At 41.0% G+C, this 25,673-nt stretch overlaps 1 protein-coding gene across 1 annotated transcript in view; it reads right to left on the bottom strand.

Annotated features, from left to right (window-relative positions):
- zgc:172282 (leucine-rich repeat and fibronectin type III domain-containing protein 1-like protein) overlaps positions 1 to 25,673 on the bottom strand; it is a 186,607-nt gene that overhangs the window by 64,298 nt on the left and 96,636 nt on the right. Inside the window, exons 3-8 of the mRNA XM_037084608.1 lie at positions 13,859 to 14,075; positions 12,408 to 12,559; positions 11,991 to 12,244; positions 11,627 to 11,870; positions 11,182 to 11,339; positions 9,813 to 10,193 (exon numbers count right to left, since the gene is read on the bottom strand). Of these exons, the coding sequence (XP_036940503.1) occupies positions 9,813 to 10,193; positions 11,182 to 11,339; positions 11,627 to 11,870; positions 11,991 to 12,244; positions 12,408 to 12,559; positions 13,859 to 14,051 (1,382 nt within the window). The 5' untranslated portion in view covers positions 14,052 to 14,075. The remainder of the gene's footprint in view (positions 1 to 9,812; positions 10,194 to 11,181; positions 11,340 to 11,626; positions 11,871 to 11,990; positions 12,245 to 12,407; positions 12,560 to 13,858; positions 14,076 to 25,673) is intronic.

Below are 25,673 nucleotides of genomic sequence, written 5' to 3'. Positions count from 1 at the left end.
TTAGCGCCATCGGTATTGGAAGTAGAGCCCGCCGGTGCACGATTTTTTTGGGTGCGGATGCCAATATGAATACGACGAGGTAAAACAATTCTGATATCAATATACACCAACAATGTGATAAAATACTGCCATCAGCTCTGGTGAAACACAGTGATTCAGTCTCTGTTGGTTCATAGAGTGCAGTAAGTGTTAATATATTATAAAATGTGAGAAAAAAACAAACACTTGAACGTTAATTTTAAGTAGAAGCAATATGTCACTTCTTTTACCTGTTCCCGGGTAACCAGCTGGCATCACAATACTAAAAATAAGTTTAATGTCAGCATGAGTATTTCAAAGAGGAGGCCACTTTCTGAGATGATAAACAACTGTTCCATTCTCTGTTGTCTCTTGCTTGTATGTAACACACTATAGATGCTTTTGTAAGCCTATACGCATGATTTTACAGTCCTCTACTCATACAATAAATGTTGCCTCTTAGCTCATACAGCTTCACATGCAAATCCTGGCTAATGTACAACCAGAAGCCTTTAAACAGAAGCCTTGTTGAAGACCTAAAAATGAGTTCCAAGCATCTAAGGAAAGTCTCGACATGTGTTAAGCGTTAACCCTCTCTCGTTAACACTGTATTTCCATTGAAGTCTGTGAACCTGACTTTATTTTTGAGCAAAGAACCGAGACCTTCACTGCATAATGCACATGTAACACGTTCAAAAATGAACAGATGCGCATCACACATGAACAAGCTTTTCTGTGCTCCACATACCGTACGTGTCCTAAAAAGTATATGTAAGCTGCAGCACGTGCGCCCACCTGCTCACCACACCTCGGCCCACCCAGCTCTGCTCCAGATGCTCCCGTCATCTGCTCCAATGCTTTTGCCTCCCGACACCCTTAAAACCAACCCACCACAATACAAATGCACGCATAACACACAAGCCTCCATGTTTCAGTTAAATGATGCTTGACAATTTACGATTAACATCATACCACACACTGTAATGGGTTTTAGCAGTCTGTAATGCGTGTTCTAATCATTCAGAGGGGAGCTGGAGGTGTTTTAGGATCAAGAAAATAAACACTGCTCATCCTTCAACCCATTCTTCCCTAGCGTGGGGCGGGCCGGGGGGGGGGGGGTGTAACCCTGCCTATCAGAGCTACAACAGATTTGATGATTGAATTGGACATATAATGGCAGGACTGTCAACGCCTGTCAAAATGCATCTAATGATAAGTAAAAACACTGCATTTGCATCTGGTAACGCCCTATAATCCTCAAGAAAAGAACTGATAACAGGCACAAAAACAGCTCTCTATTGTCGATCTGCTACCACCTCTGCCAAGGAGGCCATGTTTCTAGCGTGTTTGTTTCTAGTGTGTTTGTTTCTAGCTTGTTTGTTTGTCAGGAGAAATTCAGAGAAAGCTACCGCCAAGAATTTCCCTTGCTGGAAGGATGAGGCATGGACCAAGAGACAACCCTTTAAATTTTGGTGTGTATCTGAATGACAGGTAGATACAAGAACTATTTCTCATTTTGGTTAACACCGCGGCAGTGCATTTAGCCCTTGGGGAATACATGCTGACATGCCATCCATCTTAAAATCCAGTGGCTGGAAGTGAAGTTCAGTTGGGGAAAAAAACATAGCCAAGTGTAGAAATACAATGGCTCCATATGAGAATGAACATTCACAGGTATCTGTAGTCCTCTGGGGTGTCTGACATATAAAGTTGCTCAAACTTTATACAGAAGGCACTCGTTGCTAGTAAACTAGCCCTAATAAAGTTAATAAATAAAGCCCTAAATAAAGCTAAGCACAGCCGTATATTAGCATTAGTCAAATAGTTTGGGAAATACAGTGCGCCCAGATAAATATATTGAGTGTGCTCGCAGGTTTGCATATCACAGAAGGCCACTGACCCTGGTGGAGCTCTGCACTCTCCAAGTGCCCCTCTGGTTAATGCACGTTTCCAGTCAGTGAATCCTGAGTCTGCTGGTCTGCACAGATTTTATGTGTCTGTGAGTCCATTATCCAAAGAACCACAGAGCCATGGACGAGGCATGAACGTAAAGACAGAAGAGAGGGAGAGTCAGGCCTCGGCGGTTATCAGCGGCGTGTCTTTTTGTGGGTGTGTATGAGTTTCTCTGTGATTGAAAGTGATTCACAGGTACCTCTTTGTGCCCTCGCGTGGAGAGGAGAATGTGAGGTGAATACGATTCTTTGGATCAAGCCGGACACACAGAACACAGATGCAAAAACAATCACGCAAGCACACACTCAAAAAAACCACCTAATCCCACACACACTCAATGGTGTACTCACTCGTACCCGATTCCAGACAGACAAAAGTGGTCTAAATGTAGAGAAGAATCAAAAGTGTGAGCTTAGAAGTAGGGTTTGAAGAGCTATCCATTTACAGGAAGTGTTTGTGTGAACTCCTGCGTGTATGACGGTGCTCCATATCGACGGCAGGAGGTTAATGTACTCTAAATGCACCTTAAAACCCACACCAGAATTTACTGTAAGAGCGTGGAGCTCCATGGAGTTGGCTTTCTATTGCAGACCTGAAGACAAAACACACTGCCGAAAGCTCTTTATGAGTAATTAAGCATGCTGCTAATTGTTTTACCTATTTCAGCACAAATTAACAAATTACAGCACCAGCCGCTTACTCTGAAATACACGTGATTTAGTGGATGTGTTTTTTCTTTGGTAATTTTTTGCAGTGTAGTTGCAAAACAAAGTACACTTACTGTAAATGGCAGAAATGCAGCAATGACTGCTACTGTCACTGTGCAACCAAAGTTATCACTGCTCTGATTGGCAGATCTCAACGCTGCCAGATCAGGTTCCGCTCACATTGCACCACTCTGCGCTTAACCGCATCCATTAGGCGGTCGTGTCTGCATTATGATTGTGACTCTGCATACCTCCGATATCCACGAAGTCACATGCACATCCACGAACGCTCGCAAACCGCATGCTGAATTCATTCACTGCAGATGAAGGTGTAGAGGCCACCCATACACCAAAAGGTAGAGCTCACACACGTTCAGCGAGTTAAAACAAAAGTTTATGTTTGACAAGATAAGTTCACTCAAAATTGAAAGTCCAGTCATCAGCCCCTCCCCCTCTTTCAGTCGGCGAGTTGGCTGAAGTTTCCTCATACACAAAACATCTCTGGGGCTTCAAGGCAAAACAGCGTTGCAGCATTCTCCTCAACAACTGAAGTAGAAGCGGACTTGATATTTTCAAGCATATAAAAGAACTGAAAACAAAACATGTAGGCTCCATACAGCAGTCTGCTGAAGCTCCATCATCTCATTACCGACCACTTATCCGTGAGGGTCGTGGGGATGTAACCGCTTTATCCCCCCTTTTTTCAAGGGGTCGCGGGGGTTGCTGGAGCCAATCCCAGTTATCTCTCTGGGTGAAGGCAGGGTACACCCTGGACGAGTTGCCAGCTCATTGCAGGGCTGAAGCCCCAAGATCCCAAATTGTTTGGAAAAGACATTATTTACACACTTCTTCAAGCAGAAATCTCCACTGCAGCTGCTAAAGTCAAAATCAAATGGGTGTAAACATTGTCTTTTCAAATCAGTTTTGGATCTCTTGGCTTCTGTGGGTTTTTAGTAAGACAGATGAGCTGTATGGTATCATTTTGGGGTTTTTAACAACTGTTTTTTTTTCCCCCCCATCTATTTAATTTTTTTTGGCTTATGGGGAGTGCTGTGCATTGTTAGTTATAAACGGTGTCAGTTTATAATTCACAAGTTTACTCACACTGTTGCTTGACTCAGTGAAATGGAAAAAAAAAAAAAAAATTCTAAAGCTGCAGAAGGTGCCACCTTTGTTATCGCCATGGTAACTGGCTGTACTTATGGTAATAGCTGGTGACGAAGATTGACTCGGTCTATCTGCTCATATTGCAGTGCTCATTTCATTATGTCTGGTGTAATGCGTACAACACTCTCAATCACTCTCAGTAGCTGTAATTTCCAACAGTTGACAGAATGAATGTTGTTAAAGATAGGCAGACAGGGGAAAAAAGTTGTACTGCACGCATTGAAAAGTGAAAGAGCACATAATGGCCAAGAGTGAACACCCAGCGATACATCACCTCTGGAGCTTTCTGACAGGGCCTTAAATCATACAGGAATAAAAAGTGTAGTTTTAGGCAAATGAAGCTCTGGATTGGGCTTTACCCTGTTCAGCCAAGCTAATGCCAGGCTTGCTGGGCCGGATAATGTTCTATCCCTGGTGGGGCGGGTGGTGAAATCTAAGCTATTGATCTGTCTTGACCTCTGGGTAAACCCAGATCACCTCAATTAAACTTTTAAAAAGTGTTCGAGGCTGCAGCAGTTGCGTAATACCTTCGTAGTGTTTTTTTTTTAATATTATAGTTTGTGCGATATGTTTAATTCCCTCTGACACAGAGGTTATGTTTTTGCCTGTGTCTGTTTGTTGGTTAGGTGGTCTGTTTGCACAAAAAAACAAAACAAAAAAAAAACAAAAAACTGCTGAACAAATTCCCATGAAACTTTGATGGAGAGTGGGTCTTGGGCTAGAAAAGACCCCATTAACTTTAGGTGCAGGGTCCATTTTCTTCACACTTTCTTTAACACTAATTCATGGATCTTATTCATGAAAAAATAAGTGTATTTAGATGGCTGGTATACCTTTTTATTATTATTATTATTATTATTATTATTATTTGGTATTGGATTAGGCTTGACTGAGTTTAAGGGGACTGTTGGTGGAGGTATGCACTCTTCTCAGTGCCATCCTAGTCCTCATGTAATCTCGTGCATTTGCAACTGTATGTGCTGCTATGTGCTGTCTATATGTTGTTGTTTTTTTTTTTTTTTTTATTATTATTTCTAGTACGGAGGAAGCTATATGTGCAACGTTTGATTCCGGGGGGACATTAAGGTATATTGTGTTGTATCGTAATGGCATGTTTGATATAGAACTGTTCCTTGTCCCAAACGTTCAGCTGGCAGCATAAATCAACATTTTAAATGACAAAACAGCAACAAGCAACCTACTATAATGAATTAAACATCATGGAGGAACAGCCTTTCGCTGCCTTCTGCACATGGAAGGCAAAACACTGGTGAAATATATTGGGCTTTGCATTTGTCAGCTGCTCTTGGCTCCCAGGCTGTCAGCTATCCCTTACAGGAAAAAAAAAAAAAAATCCATTGCAATCAGGTAATTATTAAGTTCCACCTATAAAGCTGTCAGAACAGTTAGAATAAAGAACACAGGCAATGTCTCTCCATGAAAAGGCCTATTCATTATAAAACCACTTGAACTAAATAACAGTGACACATCTTAAAGACAAAGCATACACCAGTGATCGCACATGAAAGAAGAAAATGCAAAGGGTGATTAGTGAGAAAAATACATGACAGTAGACAGCTGAAATAGGGACATAATCAAGGCTGGGAAGTGATGTAGAAAAAAAAAAGATTAAAAGGAAGTTTAATGATAAGGCATCAAGTTGAGGAGAAATTTGTCTGTGTAAATTTATCTAAATTATACAGGCAGTAAAATGTTGAGTCAAACGATCCAGCGCACTCTTCTTTCCAGAGGCTTTATCACTTTCCACTGTCTGATGGCTGAGTCTGTCATGGACCATTAAAAAGAACCTATATATCCAACTATATTAAAAGAGAGACAAAGAAGTGGACAGAGATTATGACATCAGTTGTCTGGTTTCATATCACCATGTCAGCGTTTCTGAAACACTGTCCAGTGGACAAAACTCAAAGCTGGTGAAATTACATTTCTATACTGTTGCTGTGTGCATTATGTTCCCTGCCAAAACTTCCTCAGTGGAGGAAAAGCTACATTTATGTATCGCCCCGCAAGTTGTGTGAAGTCGTCCAGAGAGGATGGTGGGTGTTCAGAACAAAATGCAGAGCTTTGACTGATTCACATCCTGCTCATGTGGGGTAAGAGCACTTCTGTTGAGGTCAGATAAGGAAGTTATATATTGTTAAATACTGTGTTGTTCTCAAAATGACTTTTGACTGTTTCTGTATTTAACCAAGGCCAACAATCCATGATTCTAATCAAGCCTCAGACAATATGTCTCTCTCTCTCTCTCCCCCTCTGCCTTGTTTCCTGTTATGTGTTTAATATCATTATTTTGTAAGGGCATTCAGTGTCCCCCCCCCAAAAAAAATGGCTGGAAAACTTAAAATACATGTACAAAGTGTTTCAGATACTTTTTTTTATGTCTTGTTAACAAGTACACTGGACCTTTAGTTGTTGTGTTTTAGGTACAAAAGAGGCATGAGGGTCACTGTGAAGTCTCTCGTTCTGTCTCTCTCTCTCTCACACACACACACACACACACACACACACACACACACACACACACACACACACACACACACACACACACACTGTCACCAGAGACACTCAGAAAGGCCTCCTGCTGAGGTATGTTACCACTGATGGCAGTGAAACTGACATTGGGTTTTTGGCTAATACACAACTGCCAGCTGGTCCAGTGTGCACACACACACATAAACACTCACGGCACACACACACATGCACATCAGCCCACCCTTGAATAGACATTGATTATATTAGTCAGGGGGTTTGAAGAGCATGTCTCAGACACAGAGTTAACTAATTCACTGCCGACTCAAGCTTTTCAAAGTACATACACACAAATGCACACGCGCACAGACTCACACACATACTTGGAGCTGTAATGGCATTGATCGTAAGTAGTCAGGGGGTTTTGAGACTGCGTCAGAGAGGCCTCTCTCTGCTCCCAACTCCTCAGAAAATCTCTGGACTATTGGTTGTCTTTCTAAAGTGGAAATGCTTCTAAATTGAGCTGCCTGCTTAAATAGAAGTTAAATAAAAACGACACCAAGGGCAGTGTATGGATCCGAAGAGGCTGGGATCTGGATGCTCTGGCTGGTGTAATTTACTCAGTGGGGGAAAAAAATATAGCAGCTATTATGCAGTAAAAATAGAATTCATTGCCTTTTATCTACCTGAATGACCAGAGAATGAATTCAAATGTTTTCTGATGAGATTAAAAAAAAACTGGAATGGCAACCACTACAACAAACATGTAGGTAGGTGCTCAGCAGTGCTTGTGTCGCAAAGCAACATGGCCATTTATTCATTACAGGGAAGGAACGCACTTTGTTTTCTTCTCTCAATTCTATTCAGTAGCACTGATGAAGCTTCAGCGAGTGGGACTTGGATCAGTTTCAGACATATGCTGCTTGACAAAACAAATAACAGCAATTAACAAACAGAAACAGCCAATACAGTGTGAAATACATTTCTGAAGCTCATTGCAGCTTTAATATACTGTTTTCTCTCTTCCTATTTCTCCTCTCTTCAGCACCTCCCTTCCCTTCTCCTCCCCCCACCTCTCCGCTCTTCATTGCAATGTGCCTCACCCCTCCTAATGGATATTGACCAAAGAAAGACAGAGGGGAGGAACTGTATACACATGCACACAGACACACTGGCTGTTTTTTTTTTATTTTTTTTTATTTTTTATTTTTTTACTCAGCACAGAGCCAGCACATGATGATCCCTTTTAATGGAGCTCTCAGTGCCATGGATTTCATGTATGGTATCTCAGTCAGGATTCAGCCGCCATCTTATGTGATTAAGTAAGATTAGACCCAATAATGACATGAATATGTTCCCTTTGGAACAGTAAACAGTGCTAAAGAGCTGCTGTAACTCTGTTCATGCTGCAAATGAATACGAAGCAAAGCATCTTGTGCGTCTGTTTACAGTGAAAGCAAACCAACTCACTTCGATTTAACAAAGAAGACAACGGACATCTGATTTCATGCTGTACATGGTGCGAAAAGCTTTGCACACTTTACAGCTTTGTGCAGTTTAATTAGTATCGTGAACCACCAGACACTACTTTGCAAAATACAAATGTGCACACACCTACGCCCGACCGGTGTGAAGTGTATTTTGTACCTGCCGAGACACTGAGCCCTCTAACTGTTTCCAACCTTGGTCGGGCAGGTGCAGGAGAATGGCTTCCATGCTCAGAATTGTAAGAAGCTGCCTGTCTCCCACAGTTAGCTTAACATGTCTGAATAAATAAGTGCCCTCTCTGGCTCAGAAATAACATCATAATCACTTTTCAGTAGACCGCCATTTCCATATCTCACAAGTGCCGACTTCTCACAAATTAAGAGGAACTGTCTGATTCGCCTGTCAACATGGACGGATTTGACATACTCCATCACAAGAATTAATTCTCCCCAAAGGACAATTTCAGCTGCAGATCAAGAGCAAAAAGAGGCCAAGAGGAACGAAATTGGTTATCAGAACGCTCTTCCGGGCAGTTTTGATTTGACAACATTTGTGATTTACTCCTGTAATCACAGAAGACAGAGTGATATATTTGGCCATTTCAATTGCACCTCTGAACTAATGAAATAAATAAATGGTGCACAGTGCTTGTCTGTGATAGTATTAAAGCTGCCTGTCAATCATAACAGGATCGAGGTTTTCCTAACCTGTTACCATAGCAACTCCACAACATATGAAAACTTAGGAAAATAAACAGGGTTTTACAAGGTTTTCCCACGGATTAAGGTAATAATGTTGCCAGTGCTTTTTTAAGCAGTGTCATGCACAGGTCAACTAAAGTTTAACATGCCCTGCCTGTAGTTTGTGATTTACCACAAAATGACCTTTATACCTATTCAAATGCCATGCATACAATGAGGCTCATTACAATGATAACATTATTTGAGAAGAATTACCATAACATCTCAAACTGATCATCTTATCCATTGAAATTATATGTGTGTTCATTCCAATTTTATTTACACTTAAGATGACAGCATGCCACATGTACGGTGGCAGACTGTTTGTTCCAGGGAGTTATCAATTTAGACAATTTAGACATTCCTTTGCACTCCATTGAAAGTTCCACTGAACCTTCAAACACATCACTACCATGGCTAAAAAAACCCACAGAAAAGTCTTTTCATCCCATGGGGACCAGATTCTGATCAATTTTTGTGAAGTAGCAGTAGAAAGCAGCCTGACTCGAAACATCACAAACTGGCATGGTTCTTGCACGGCCTGGGATAAGAAGGCTCTACAGAGGGGCATTAAAACCACCCAGAACATCACTGGTACCCATCCACAGAGCATCGGTGATATTGGTGATGTGAGGTGAGATGTTGGCACGGAGCACAAAGGATACTGAAAGACAACACGAGACCCAGACACAGTCTGTTCATCCTGCAGCCATCCGGCAAAACTACCAAATGTTATAGCAGTTTGAACAGTGCCAGACATATCCAGCAAAGTAATGACAAAGAGTCAAAAGAATGTCCTTGTCAAGTCAAACCCAACGAAACACGAGGCGACATTACATTTATAGAGCCATAACATAAATGCAAGCAATGAATCAATGTAGAAACAGCATCAGCACATCAATTCAGCACCAAGCCAAACTGACGGACAAGCGTTAAAACCTGCTCAACAGCTACAATCGTCACATTTGGCTGCGACTTCACTGCATTCAGCAAACCCGACAGTGGCTCTACACCACTACAGATGTCTTTATCATTTCAGTTGATTAGACTTTTACGACTGGATGACTGGCTAATCTCCACTTATATCATCTATCATCTGCTCTCATCCTCATAGCAGAGGTTGATGTCTCCTGAATAACTCACACACAACTGTGCACACACACAGCCTTAAGAGACTTGCAGAATCCGCCATCTACAATTGAATCACGCAGACAAACTGATGGTAAATCGACAGTGTGGTAAGACTGACCTGTAAACCAGTGCATCATCCCCAGAGCTGTTGTACTGGACCTGGAACATCCTGACTCCAGATGTTGGAGTCTGACTGCTCCATCTGATGAGGGCAGAGTTTCCTGTCAGTTCCACCAATGAGACCCTCCGGTCTGCCCCTCTTGTTTCATTGTTAGGCAGAGCAACTTTCGAGGAGGTCAGGATGTCAGATGGGGCAGGGTCAGAGGACGGATCTCGGCTGCGGCTTGTGCTGTTCGCCAGATGGGGCATTGCCGTGACGACTAGTTCTACCCTTCCTGTGGATTCACCTGCTGCATTGGAGGCGATGCAGGTGAAGTTTCCTGAATCCTTCAGGGAGGTTACATTGATCTCCAGACTTCCGTTAGGGAAAACCAATGTTCTGGAACAAATCGGGATATACAATATGATTGTACAATAAATCTATAACAAACATATACAGTGGCTCCCGGGAGGAATGCAGGATCTGACTGTAATCCTCACTAGTTCTGACTGCAACTTAGATCGGCACAGTTATCACTTCATACTAAAATAGGGCCAGGCCATTAAGCACCCATTCATTTTAATGAAGAAAGACCCAAGACCCATTAACCTCGGTTTGAGAAATGATCCACCATTATTTTGTCAGTTCAAATTTATGAAGTCAATCCTTTCTCATTTATCCATCTAATCACGTGTCACCCACACAGGAGCCAATTGCTAATCAGTGCTCTACTTGTCAACCCGTTTTGGTCACATCTGTACTTTGCTGCCCCAAGCACCTGATTCTGATGCCAAGTCCCACCACCAGTATCCATCCAGACTCTACTCAGAATCAATGCAATGACTGCCAGGCTGAGGGGTGATGTTGCTAACTGGCTATGGGCTTCATCCCCATAATTACTGACATCAGCCAAAAACCAACTAATGCTTGTCCAATCAAAACAGTTGAAGATGCATGTGTCAAAAGAAAGTGTCATTAATTTTGAAAATATTATCACTGATTTTACAGCTGATGACATTTGACACGTTTGCCCTCTAGGTTACCAGATTGAACTATGAGAAAGGTGTGACCTCAACAAATGCCCTCCAAACCTGATTCATAGTTGGCCCACACAAGTCCCTATGCTGCACCACCACAGCCAAGACAAAGATTATGTCAGACACACTGTCTTCTTGACTTGGTTGCACATTGGCACGTTGGAGGAGTACAGGGTAAACTATTCAAACAAGCCCTCTCCTCCACCTGCAAAATGGGGTGCTAGGTTTCTGACATCATTCAAAGTGGAATGGTGCTGTGAGTACACTGGTCACATCCCCTGAATTAACTCCTTTACCTTTAGTTGTTTAGATCAAACAAGAATATAAGACTATACAAGAAGTCTCAGTACCTGGAGCCATTAGATATAAGCCGTCCTTCAGGGCTGATCCAGTGGACTTCAGGCTCTGGGTCACCATTTGCTTTGCACTTCAGGCTGGCGGGCTGGCCCTCCATAGCCACTGTATGAGGTGACTTGCGGGTCAGAACTGGTGGGTCACAGATAAACTCCTAAAGGGCAAAAACAAATAAAGTGGGAAAGTTTTTTTTTCCAAATCGTAATTATTTTTCTGCAATTTTTAAATCATTAAAGGTCCAGTTTGTTAGATAGTTGATTGTTGAGACTTGCTGAGCCAATTCTTCAAATACTTAGCCAGCAACCTAAAGTGTCACTATTGGACAAATTGAGATTCAACAATCAGCTATTTTACAAATGGGAAGAGGAAAGGTCTTTTGTTGTTTCAGGTTATGGGATAACTTTTAAAACGGGATAACAAATGAAAAGCTCAAAATGTCACCTCTTCAGGTATTGTCCAGAAGTACTTGGCACTGAGGTCAGGGGGGGAGGCGCATGTCTCAAGGTCGTCTTCTCTGGTCAGTCTTCTCAACCACAGAAGTTCACAGTTACAGTGAAGGGGGTTGCCACCAAAACTCAACACCAGGGAGGAGAGCGGGGAGCCTTTCGACTTGGCATAAACTGGGATTCTCAGGAACAACGGGTCCGGGGGAATTTTCTTCAGCTTGTTGGATGTCATGTCTAGCCTGTGAAAAAATATTTGGGATGGATTAGAGGGGGAGAAAGAAAGAGATGCAGATATTAAAACACAGAGTTGATCCCCAAACCTGTCAACACATCCCTCAGACCTTTCTCTATCAATTTACCTTGCAAGTTTGTGCAGGTTGGTGAATACCCCTTGGGGAACATTTTCTATGAGGTTATGATCCATGTTTAGGGTGTTGACATTGGTGAGGCGCCCAATTGTGTCCCAGGGCACTTGGTCAAGGTTGTTGTAACTGAGGTCGAGATCCTCTAGTGTTGACAGGAAGTCATCAAAGGCATGAGGAGATATGGAGTGCAGCTGGTTGTTGGCCAGGATCAAGTGGCGAAGGTTGGTCAGGCCTTTGAAATGTTCATCCTGGTTGGTGAAAAAGTGAAAATGCTGTGAGAAACATTACAGTAATATCATCACAAAGATTCTGTATCCATCTGCCGCAGTGTTATCTATATATTTCTATCACTGCATCGCCGTTGTTCAGTTGTGTCATTAATCCATTCAGCCTTCCATCCATCAGTCTTACCTTGATCACAGTTAATCTGTTCGAGTCTAGGTGGAGTGCTCGCAGTCTCCGCAGGTCACTGAAAGCTGAGGGGAGAATCTGACTGATGGTGTTTCTGGACAGGGTCAGATGTAGCAGGCTGGTCATGTTTGCAAAGTCCTTTTTTCGGACAGCTGGGGATGAGCCAGAGAAAAACACATAAAAGACTCCATCAGCTAAATCCAAAGTGGACAGATACAACATTGGTACTGAGGAAAAAAATAGAAGTAAGCAGACACACATGCCCAAAATAAGCCCAGATCTTTGAGTGATCACAGAAAGAGGTGTATGTACAAGAGTGGATGACTCAGATTTAGAATGTGTAGTTTTTATTTAAAAAGAAAAACATTTTTCCGAGTTAGATAAGGAGAACAAGTATGTGATGAACTAAGATAAGATACATTTACTGAAATGTTGTTTGCTTTTACCTGCCGAACACATTGCTATGATCCCATTTGACAAGGGAACCATTATTTTGCTCTCCCATGAGAAGACAGTCCGTGCCTGATTAGCTTCTAGTGTTCAGAACCTGAATCTTATGATATTAAGTATGCTTTGATTAATTCATGTAAAAGTTAACTTTTGGTAACATAGACTCAATTGACACCATTTCCCCCCACATAAATCGTGTTTTGCCCAGGGTAGTGCTACACTGAAACTGATTTGGATGTTAACCGCTGTGCAATATTGTTAATGGCGCATCAAAGTATCCTTCTGGACCCTGTGAAAGCTTTTAGCTTGTGTGTCTTTTGTTTTGGTGAAGTACTGAAGAGAAATTCTTTTAAGTGAAGCTGGGGAAGATTAGGTGGCTGCCTTGGTGGGGGCTAATGGGAATCCAGATTAAAATAAAAGGATAATGCAACACTCCAGTTCTTAAAAATAAGTACATTTCAAAGTATCCAAGAGAACTCTTTGACATAAGGAGGAGATGAATTATGAATGAGATTTGTTAGACTGAACCACAAAACAAAAAAAAAAAGTTTCAAAGTGTGAAAGTTCAAAAGAAATACCCAGACTGAGAACTTATTGTCACAAAGAGACCAAGAGAAAAGAATTATGACTTGAGCAGCAATAGTTTTCAGTGCTCCTATGTGTATACACGTGTTCATACATTCACAGGTGACTCAACTCATTGCATGTGTTCTTTGAATTCCAGTAGTGTATTTAACCTCCCAGTTCATCAGCCATTCTTTTGCTGTGATTATGCTGCTATTTCACTGTTTAGTATTCAAACACCACTGCTAAAGGGGCTCAAAATAATCAGCACTAAGCCAGACTTTGGCGTACACCTGTTGGCATTGAATATAAGTTCCCCCTTGTGGATAAGACGATGGCTGATGACAATGAACAGACTGGACTGTGCAAAAATGTTGTATTAACTATTCTTGGACGAAGGTAAAATGGAATATAAGACAGACTGGCAGGTATATTACCTGTAATAAAGTTCTCTTGAAGACGTAGCTCCACGGTGCGACGGTCGATGGCAGCAGGAACAAAGAGCAAGCCTGTCTTGGAGCAGAGGATAGCAAGTGACGGAGAAAGGCTCTGGCACATACAGCGTTTCGGACACGGCTGTCCCCTGCACGCTGCTGCCAGCAACAGCAGAGAGAACCACAGCCGTTCCATTATCCTCCACTGGGAACAGGGCAACTGGAAGACAGAAGGAATGAGAAAATAATTGGAGTTGATTAAAAAAAAAGGTAATGCCTCTCTAGATATGGGGAATGGCATGCAAAACAAGGCTTCTTATTTTAATGCACATGTTGAACATGAGCAATACTGATGTCCCAAGTGACACAGATCATGACATCAGGCGATTTAGAAGTACATATCCAGCATTAAAAAATAAATAAATAAATAAAAAAAACATTAAAAAGGAATGGGAAAACATCTTTGGGAGCATGGTAAATTGGCCAGAGTGCTAACAGCAGCACTCCTAGCTTGTTTAACTAAGCTCTGCAACAACCGGCAATGCTCCACAACAGTCTGACTTCAGCCTTGATATAAAGACATTAAATACATATTAAAAAGTAATGTGAGCTGATGTGAAGCTGTGGCGCTTGTATACACAGTTTTACAAGCACGGTAATGTAGCAAGCCACGTTTATTGCCTTCTACAGCCAAAGTGGTATTGAGCACAAAAGTTCCTTTACAAATACGTCCATTTGTACTGCAACTTCACTATCCAGCTAGGAGAAGTGTATCATGGTACTCCTGAGGAGCTGAACTAAATTACACAATACTGTGCGCTCATAATCGGCTCTGTGGTTGTGCAGGTGCACGGTGAGCTGGCAATTTTCCTGAGGCACACTGGGGATTTTCCCTTACCCACACCTGTTTGATATTTTGGCAAGATGTAATGTAGGTAGGGAGTCTCAGTCCAGTGGTAAACTGTAATGTTGGTGTCAAGATTGCATGAGGGCAACATCGTTCACCTCTTGGGTACGGTGCACTGTATGTTTTTGTTGTGATTACACAAATAATGCCAGCAAAGTATAGGTGTAATCAAGGCTTCTGCAAGTTCAGATAACCCCCTATTCATCTCACATGAGGCTGTAGGTTTGTCTTCCTTCTTAAAAGTCTAACATCTAAGTGATGCAATTCGTCAAACCCAGTTATACACTGAGCTGACAAAATAAGCACACTTGTGCTCTGCGTATTTTATTTTCCGGTAGTCTCTAGACGAACCTTTTTTTTTAAAAGTACATTCAGTGCAAATTAACACTCGTGCTGAGCATGCTGACACTGTCAGTTTAACGCATTTTCCTAAAAAAATTGTCAGACAAAACTTCCCTTTCCGGTTTACAACACTTGAACCCCCTCAGGATCAGCCCTTCTGTTTCTGACAACACCTGCCTACTTCTTTCCAACAGCTGTCATAAAAAGCAGCACCTGAAGCATTACATTTATAATTGCAATAGATGGTGACCTCTATCTGTGAGGACATTACACGGTAGAACAGAATAATGAGAAACTCGACTGTGATGGAATTTCCTTTGTGGTGAGCAAACGTGTGTGTATGATGGTGGCAGTATGGCTAATTATAGACTTTTTATGCCTCCCTGTTACGGCTTAAAAAAATATTTTACTTCCAGTGTGGCAGTAGTTTTTTTTGTTATATTTAGACACATCTAATTAAATTTAGCCGTACAAATAAACTGCTTATCAAGTTATGTCAAGATAGCCTGCAAATTTCTGGTCTTATTGATACTTTTGCTGAATTGATTGTTGGAAAATCTAAAATGTCAGACGTGATCATTGAATGCATAACTGTAATTGTCGCTGATGGACAGGTCTCATCTCACTCCCAGCTTGTCAAATTTCATACTCAAATCATGATACACTACCAAACTCTCTAGCGCCACTTTTGCATGTGTATGGCTATGCGGTGAAGTAAGCACCAATATGTAATATACAACATCTTTACTCAGTGCAATATGTAATTTGAATTCCATGCCCCAGAACAATATTTAAAAATCTCTTCTACTCTTGTAATGCACATTTTATACAAATGCAGAAGAGGTAATCAAGTCAGTGTTGAACCCATTAAACTTTCATGGTTCTTCGCCCTGCAATGCAGTCAACGCCTGTTGCAAAGAAAATCTACATGAGACAAGAATAGACACTTCCAATTGATTCTCTGGCCATCTTATATAAGCAACTGTCGTGTTTTTTTTAAGATGTTTTTTAAAGAATGCATTTTTTGGCATCTTCAAAATGTGAGTGCAACTTTGCAGGGGCTACACAAATGCAGTTTGTGCTGTCTTTATGCCATCTGCTGTAAGCATCACACATGTCACTGAGGATCAAACGCTACCTGACTTGACTCGCCAGCTATGGCACCATCTCAACTTTTGAGCCCTACTGACACAACTCAAATCTCATGGTGAGATAAGTGTGTGTACCGGTGGGCAACAGTGTATTAAGCCTGCACAGTTGGACTACCCAGCTAATCAGACTGGTTTTCAATAGAAGGCCTGTGTGCAGTACTTCTTCTCAATTCTGCTCCACCATGAATATTCCCCAGACTGCCAACAGAACAGTTCTTATCCAGGGATGATAATGTACTACAGCATCACAAGAGGACAGATACCCAGTGTTGCTACACGCTTTTCTCTCTTTATCTTAGATTTCCCTGTGCATCATCCAGTGAAGCGAATCTGCCAAATACATACAAACAAATGAAAGTGCAATCTCTTATGAGCCTGCTAAAAATAGATATGCTGTTATTCGATACTTCATGTTCTCGGTCCTCCCACAGTGTAAAACACAAAGCAGAAACAACGATTAGCTATATCTTACTTGTACACGGACTATGATGTTCCCATATCAGCCTTTCCATTTCACTTTCCATGCCACTGAATATATTTCTCACCATTACTCTTGATTACCCCCTCCCCGCCATCGCTCCCCATTCTATTCCCCTCATACAACACATTATTCACCTGTACTCTGTGCTTTTTCTCCTCACTCCCTGCTCACTCCATTATCCCTGCTCTTATACCCATATGAACACATCAGATGTTACACAGACATGTTATTTCCCTGCAATGTCTCTGTCTTCTGATCAGATTCTCAGAGCTGTTGGTCACTCCTCCCCTGGCCTCCTTTACTTCACTTCTCATGACTTAGTTTAAAGCTGTCCATTACTCTCTGTATCTAATGGATTTTCTTTCAGCCCGAGTCATTTTGCTTCCAAATGTCTTCCCTCTCAGCTCTGTTCTCTGTCCATCCACTCTTAAAGCTTTATATATACAGCATTTTTCCTACAGTGGATGTGATTCTCGTTTCTATCCCCCCCTCCCTTTACTCTCTCTTTCCTTTGCACTCCCTTGCTTTTCTCATGATCATCTATCTTGCAGGTCTCAATGCTCACTCTGTGTTTTTCCTCCATTATCCATCACTCACCCGATCTCGCTCGGTTTTGTGATGACTTTATTGTAATGTATCGTTAATGCGTTTATGTTGCAGAAACTGGCATCAATGGTGATTCCAAGCACACACATCCTTCACTCAGTTCACCCACTCTCGCTCCGGCTCGCATGTGTGCAGCACGAGTCTCCGGTATTGTAGCTGCTCTATTTTAAACATTCAGACACACCTCAGTTGGTCCTCCCACACATCCAGACTATGTGTGTTTTTAAGGCTATTCAATTATGGACATATGGGTTTTTCTGTGTAATTCAGTGAGGATGATGGCGATCAGTCACCCACCATTACTCACTGCTGTGCTTGTTCAGCTGCGGGGAGTTAATATAAGAGAAAACAGATCCAAGCTGCCTGCCCTTGTTACCAATGAGATTGGGCTATTATAGTTGTTGGCGATGAAATGAATGACAATGTAACGTACCCCAAACGTTGCTTGTTAAGATGTCTTTGGTGCAGGGTAGAGCTTGACAGTTCAGTCCCAATTGAATAAAACTCCACCTGGTTTTAAATGAGTTGCCAGTCTCACACTGCAGGATAGTCTGAATGCCGTTCTGCTTTAAAAACATGACGCAAAATAGATTAATCATGCGGCAGACATCTTGGAAGCCCTCCAGACTTCATCTATCATTAGACTGTTGGCCACAATGCAAATCCAAAAAAAAAAAAAAAAATCCTGCCTCTAACTTTCCTTCAAACCCAGCGGAATAACATTCCAAGAGCTTCTCGGAACAACTACAGAAAGAAAGATAGCACGGCTGTGAAGTTAGCCTTTGATGTTTATTGGTTGCTGTATTTGCCAGTGGTTTAGTCATCTAAAAAAAAACATGCTTGTTCCTTATGCTCACTTGGATTTGAAAATGTACCAGGATTTGCTTGAAATTAACTGAATTACCTATTTGTATGTACACAACTTTAGAACATTTCATGTTCTGATGATGAACATTTTGATGATTGCCTTGATTTGAGTTGGATTAATGTCAGAGGGTCGCTGATTAAGTAACAGTTTGGGCATGAGAGAACTTGAGCATTGCTGGCCTTGTCTGGAGGGAATTGGTCCTGAACGCTGAACATTGGTGGTCCTGAGCCCTGATTAGTAAACACCATGATATTGAGTTTTTAGCTTAGAATCAGCATAGCCAGGGTCTCTTTCTACTGCATGTGTTGGTGACACACAGTACAGGTAAAACAAAAAGTCACTATATTAACAATTCCACAAAAAGCTGTCATGTCACGTTCATATTAGACATTTTTTACCTGACTATTATGTCGGGAGGTGCAGTTGCAGGCGATGTGGCTGCCAGGGTGGTGACTGCAGTTTGATTATGGGTCTCAACATTTGTGTGTGCTAAACCAGTGGATTCTTACCAAAATAGGTAATTCAAGCCAAAAGACAATGTTTCACACTTGAGCTTCAAACCCATCTTAAACCCAATAGATAAATAAATGGAACCCACTTAAGTGTCCTTATGGGTTAACACAAGTAAGACCTACCACTGAGAAACTTAGTTACAGCCCATAAATCAGCAACACTTTTAATCTAGTTGGTGCCCACATGAAAAACTGCCCACCTCTGACTGGATATAAAGGCCTTTAATAGTGGGGATATTGTGGTGCTGGAAAGCTAAGACGGTGGCTGCATGTTTAAGGATAAGCAGGCTCTGCCACTTTGGCGCTTTTAGCTTAATTAACATATCGCTGCAGTTAGCTAAACTATGTTAAACCGCGCCGATGCCTGACAGAACATGCCATTCCAATCGCATGCAAAAGTAACTCCGGGGGGGGTTGGAATCTGAGAACAATCTCAGACGTGATCGAGCTCTTAAGTGTGCAGGAGAGAGGAAGACAGAGCAGAATTTAGACCGTCTGCCCACCCCTCGCCAGACCACTAGAATCCACGAACAGCAGAAGTGACTTAAAATATATATTTTAGCACCTTTTGAGACTCATTGTGGTAAATGTCAAGAAATTAAAACCAAGCATGTTATTTCGTGTCTGAAAGTCAGAGGTACCAGACGTGACGCATTCCAGCGACGTTTCGCAGTAATTACACTGGAGAGCTCGGCATTGATATTCATTCTCTACGAGTGACTGTAAAAGCTGTCAGAACAACGTTGGGGATGTCTCCAGCGGTGACAAATGTTTATGTTTTTATGTTTGTGCAAAGTACGACACAAACACACACTGACAGTCTCTTTGTTTTGCCTGACAGTATGATCTGCGCATTGCATTTGTAAATCAATCAGCTTCTCCCAGGCACAGTATTTCCCAATGTGTTTAGGCCAGATATTGCAGCAGACGGCAGCGCTACATCCTTATGTGTGTTATAAAAAAAGAGGCTCGTCTGAAGAAAATGGTCATTATATACGGGAAGAGCATGCAATAGGTACACTTCAAGCACAGTTACAGGTAGCATTGCTATGCAGTGAATTAATGCAGTTCTTGAAATAGCAGTTATCAGCAACAGAAACTGCCAAAACATCAATGCGTCCATTTCTTTAAAAGGAAATAATCTCCTTCACAGTTCATATCGAATACCTATGAAGATTAAAGAGCCCCATTGTGCTGCTCTCTCTGCCTACTTTTCTGTTTCACATCCAATCAATGGAAACAATGACTTATCTTTACTAATGTGTTTATTGTTAATATGGCAGACTGCAGTGCCAGAGCCTTTAGTCCATCTGAAGATGACAAGAGGTAATGAGCTTGAGTCACCTCTTGATTGAAGCGGACATGCCTCTGATTAGCGCTTCAGGCAGAGAGGACAACATGTGATCAGAGTACTGAAAAGCCAGCCAAAGCTCCTTCATTTCATTGCATACATAATGAATTTACAGGACAACAGGAAACAAACAGACGACAACAACGTCTACAGTGTTCACATGAAAAGACGGCGAGATCAAAAAAGCCAAATTGAGCAGTGGTCAGACACACTCAAACAGATTAGCTGTTCTAACAACTAAAAGTAAGAGAACTCAAAACAAGCAGTGGTATTACAGTCCCATCTGAAGCAATTAGCAACGCAAATCACAACAAACACACGTGAATAAGCCTACAAGAGAGACAGAGGAAGAGGCAGAAGAAAGTCGGATTTTCCAAATCACAGTACGATTCATTTACATTTGGCCTATAGACAAGTGAATAATGCATGGAAAACTGCTATGGATTGTCATGTACAGCCCATTTAAACTTAACATCTCTAGTCTTTATTTTCTCACCACTTCCAAACATATGAACTTGAGTTCATCTTACTCAAACTGACTTCAATCCTTCTTAGAGTTCAGTCAACTCATTAAAATAAGAATGCAAACTCTCCTGATACCCTCCTTTTTCACAGTTTAAAGAAATTGGAGAGGGAAACTTGCTGTGTGTCTTTGTTACATCATAGAAATACATTGTACGCTGTCGCTATGATGAAATCATTGCAATCCATGATAAGGGTTCTAATTGAATTCCGACCCTCCACCCCACACTTAAAATGTCTAAAAAATACAGGAGCAGTTTCACATATTTCACATTAGTTTTTGTTTTTCACCAAAAAAAATGCATGCAATGCATGCATTTTTAACTTGAACCAGCCCACAATTACTTACAGTGTATACAGCCTGTGCATTGTAACATGATCCAATCCGAAACAACAGTATTATTTTGATGATATGTGTGATTTTACTCTCTCAATGGACAAAATAACAAATGACAACAGTAGTGAGCCTCTGCATGCACCCTTTCCTGTGCAAGGATGCGTCTCTCAGAGAAAATGTTGGTATTTGCATATGAAATCAGATCAAACTATGAGCAATAATTACTTTGCAGATGTTTGATTTTTAGACCCAGCAGCATTTTGCCATACAAACACCACTGGAATATTACAATAATGTAAATGCTTTTAAAGCCAACAATAGCTCACAATACCGTTTAAATGCTCTTAAAATCAGCATTTAATGCATCTGAATGTGATGTTGTGGCCTTAAACAAAGATGAAGTGCCCTTCTCGGCCAAGGGACTGCTAGATTGCCTTCAACCTATTCCTGTGCACCATCATTCATTAGATTATAATTGGAAATAATCCAGTGATGTGATCTTTGCACTGAGTACAAGCAATTCATCCATGTCGGCGTGTGTGTGTGTGTGTGTGTGTGTGTGTGTGTGTGTGTGTGTGTGTGTGTGTGTGTGTGAGTGTGAGTGTGTTTCTGGGCCCTTGCTTACGCTGTGTCCAGCCTGCTTACATAGAGCACACTGCACCTTGCGATGTAGATGGATCACCCTGTCAGCTCTTTCTGCAGAGCTACTGTATGATTCACTACATCTGTGCACAGGCACAAGCGTATTCATGTGTGTATGTGCACATGTGTTTACTGAGAGCTTACTCTGTGAATCTTTGAAAAGGCACATACGCAGCTGGGCCCTCGATACTTGTTTGTGATTTGACAATGCATTCATTTGCCTGTGCGTATACATAAATCTTTGTGTGGATGTTTGAACATGTCCTTCCATCTTTATGATATAGAAGGGGTTTGCCTATAAGTGCTTACTGCTGTACGTAAGTGCTTGTATGCCTATGTTTTTGAGCGCGCAAGAGAATAGCAATAGTACATGTATTGCATTGGTAAGTGTGTGTGTGTGTGTGTGTGTGTGTGTGTGTGTGTGTGTGTGCTCCGTCTATTTCTGCAGAGTCTACCCTAGCGAGAACACCAGGTTATTAACGACCTCAAAAGCATCGTCATCCATCTGCTGGGTATACACACAAACACACTGTACTGCACAAACACAGTCACTCGCAAACACACACAGTCACTTGAATTAGACGTGGCATGAGTGCATTAGTTTAGTGTGTGTCTGTGTGTCCATATGTACAACGCTGCGCCACAACTTAATTAGTGTGAATGCTGAAGGCATTCACACTATTGTTCTTCTGGAATTTATTTTTATTATTATTCTTCTTCCGTACGTTTTTTGGCTCGCTTCTCCTCCTACAAACTTTTTGCTATAAAAACCATTCAACCATCAAAATGTTCAGCTTTTTTGGGACATGATGGCTTGTATTTTTCTTTTTTCTACCTTTTCTACTTTTGGAAATATTCAGCTTTTTCTGCTAAATTTTTCCCATTCATCCTTATGGGGATTTTTTCAAATTTCATTCTGCTATAACTTCAGCATACCTTCAGCTATAGAAACCATTCAAACATGAAAATGTTCAGCTTTTTAAGCTTTTTCAACCTTGTGCTTTTCAACTTTTCAACCTTTCAACTTTTTCAAATATTAAGCTTTGTTTAAAAAAAAATTAACATTGCCGCAAATGGGAAAAGCTTCAAATCCTCTTCAAAACTCCTCGAATTTCAACCTCTTCTTCTCCCTCATACCTTGAGCTAGAGACACCATTCAAACTTTAAAATACTCACAACACCTTGAACTGTTTGCACTGTATTCAGTTTTTTAAAATCTTGTATGGTTTTGAAATCATCGCAGTTTGAGTTTGAAGGATTTTTAGCTCCTCTTCTCATTTTATAATGGGTGTGTATTGCGTCAGCTAGAGTGCGCGCGCACCAACTGCCGCAGCCCAGAGTGTAGAACAGCTGGGAAAAAAGGGAGGAAAATTCTCTTCAGCTCGATTTGGTTCCCACATCTTTTACTTGATATAGACAATATATGCACAGAAATGTAGGAAATCTTGTGGGCTTTCATCTGATGGTCTCATTTCAGATGTGGGACTTACGGTTTTGGATCTAGAAGCCCGAGAGCGACAAGAAGTCCAACAGTTCCTCCATAAGCCGCAATGTTAATTTTGAGCCAAAATTTCTGCTGAAGAGCAGACGGTACCTTTTCTCTCTCTCGCTTCTGTGCCTTCATTTCTCACTTTCCAGAAATAAAAACAACATGACCGCGTTCAGCAACTCCTCCTCTCACTCACCATATAGATATTTCAGCTACAACCATTACAGTTTTCTTTCAAATCGGAGGCGTTTGGGAGGCGTTTTCCCATTCATCCTTATGGGGAATTTTTCAAATTTCATTCTGCTATAACTTCTGCATACTTTAAGTTAAAGAAACCATTCAACTATTAAAATGTTCAACTTTTTAAGCTATTCCAACCTTGTACTTTTTTGCTTTTTAACTTTTCAACTTCTTTAGAAATTCGGCTTTTTCTAAACAAAATTTAACACTGAAGTGAATGGGAAAATCTTCAAATCCTCTTCCAAAGTCATCGACTTTGCACCTCTTCCTGTCCTTCATACTTTGAGCTAGAGACACCATTCCAACTTTATAATTTAAAAATATTTTGGCCATAACCATTACAGTTTTTTCAAAAGTCGCAGGAGTTTGTCAGGCGTTTTCCCATTCATCCTTATGGGGACATTTTCATCTTTGGCTCTGCTCCTGCTCCAGCATGTGTGCAAACATTTTAAGCTCTTTATGCCTTTATCCTTTCACCTCTTCAACCTTTTTTCCACCTTTTTAAGCTCTTTCTGCCCTCTTACTCTACAATCTTTCTGCCTTTCCAGTCTTTTTTCACCTTTTTAAGCTCGTTCTGCCCTCTTAAGCTACAGCTTTTCAACCTCTTCAGATATTGGACTTTCTGCCTTTTGATCTTTTTAAAATATTCTTTCCAGAAATATAAACAACATCACTTCGTTTAACAATGTCTCCTGTTACTCATTAAATAAATATTTTGACCATAACCATTACAGTTTTTTCAAAGATCGCAGGAGTTTGTCAGGCTTTTTCCCATTCATCCTTATGGGGACATTTTCATCTTTAGCAGGCGTTTTCCCATTCATCCTTATGGGGACATTTAAAAAAAACGTTTGGCTTCACAAATCTTCAGCTTTTTAAGACCATTCAACCTTGCAGCCAGCATTTAATGTAATAAACCCACAAATTTAATACATTTTCCACAAAGGTAATGGCCGCTGCCTACTTCAAATGTAACATGTGATTTCCCACTAATGTAATAACTATTTGGAGGGATTTATCATGTTTGTGGGGAAGTGAAAATCCTCATTATAATAACTTCTCACAAATGTAATTAAAAAAAATGAATAATGGTCGTGGTTGTTGTTTTTTTGTTGTTTTTTGCCTATACATCTACTAATATTGACCGTGTCTGCAAAATCCAGCTGCTGACTCTCCACTCCGCTATCACACAGCGGATCACCCTCACCTTGTTTTAATTGTTTTGGGGCATGCTTGTGGTCTCTCTTTCTCACCGCTGTCCGTGGTGCTGAACCACAGAAGCCCTGACTGTGCATCACTACCTGGCAAGTCTATGGATCTTTCCCCTCCACTCAAAAATGTGAATGTCTAACCCAATGCCAAAAGACAAAGATAATATGTTATGTTTTAGCTTTTTAGCTTCTTCCCACTCTTTTAAGCTCTTTTAGCCCTCTTACTCTACAGCTTTTCAACCTATTCAGATATTCATCTTTCTGCCTTTTTCATCTTATTAAAATATTCTTTACAGAAATTTAAAGGACATCACCGTGTTCAGTAATCTCTCCTGTTATTCATCACAGTTTGGCAGGCGTTTGCCCATTCATTCTCATGGGAGCATTGTCATCTTCAGCTCTGCTGCTGCTCCAGCACGTGTGCACCCATTTTAAGCTCTTTCACCCCTCTTACTCTACAGCTTTTCAACCTCAGATATTGGACTTTCTGCCTTTTCATCTTTTTAAAATATTCTTTACAGAAATATAAACGATATCACATCGTTCAGCAATGTCTCCTGTTACTCATCATATAAATATTTTGCGATAAGCATTACAGTTTTTTCAAAGATAGCAGGAGTTTGTCAGGCGTTTTCCCATTCATCCTTATGGGGACATTTTCATCTTTGGCTCTGCTCCTGCTCCAGCATGTGTGCAACCATTTTAAGCTCTTTCTTCCTTTATCCTCTCACCTTTTCAACCCTTTCTCACCTTTTTAAGCTCTTTCTGCCCTCTTATTCTACAACTTTTCTGCCTTTCCAGTATTTTTTCACCTTTTAAAGCGTTTTCAGCCCTCTTAAGCCACAGCTTTTTAACCGTTTCAGATATTCATCTTCCTGCCTTTTCAGCTCCTTCAAACATTCAACTTCATATTCAGCTACAATCTTTCTGCCTTTCCAGTCTTTTTTCACCTTTTTAAGCTCGTTCTACCCTCTTAAGATACAGCTTTTCAACCTCTTCAGATATTGGACTTTCTGCCTTTTGATCTTTTTAAAATATTCTTTCCAGAAATATAAACAACATCACTTCGTTTAACAATGTCTCCTGTTACTCATTAAATAAATATTTTGACCATAACCATTACAGTTTTTTCAAAGATCGCAGGAGTTTGTCAGGCGTT

This window comes from Acanthopagrus latus, chromosome 2, assembly GCF_904848185.1.
Source record: "Acanthopagrus latus isolate v.2019 chromosome 2, fAcaLat1.1, whole genome shotgun sequence".
NCBI lineage: Eukaryota > Metazoa > Chordata > Actinopteri > Spariformes > Sparidae > Acanthopagrus > Acanthopagrus latus.
The sequence above is the reverse complement of the archived record's forward strand: the minus strand, read 5'-3'. Positions and strand labels throughout refer to the sequence as shown.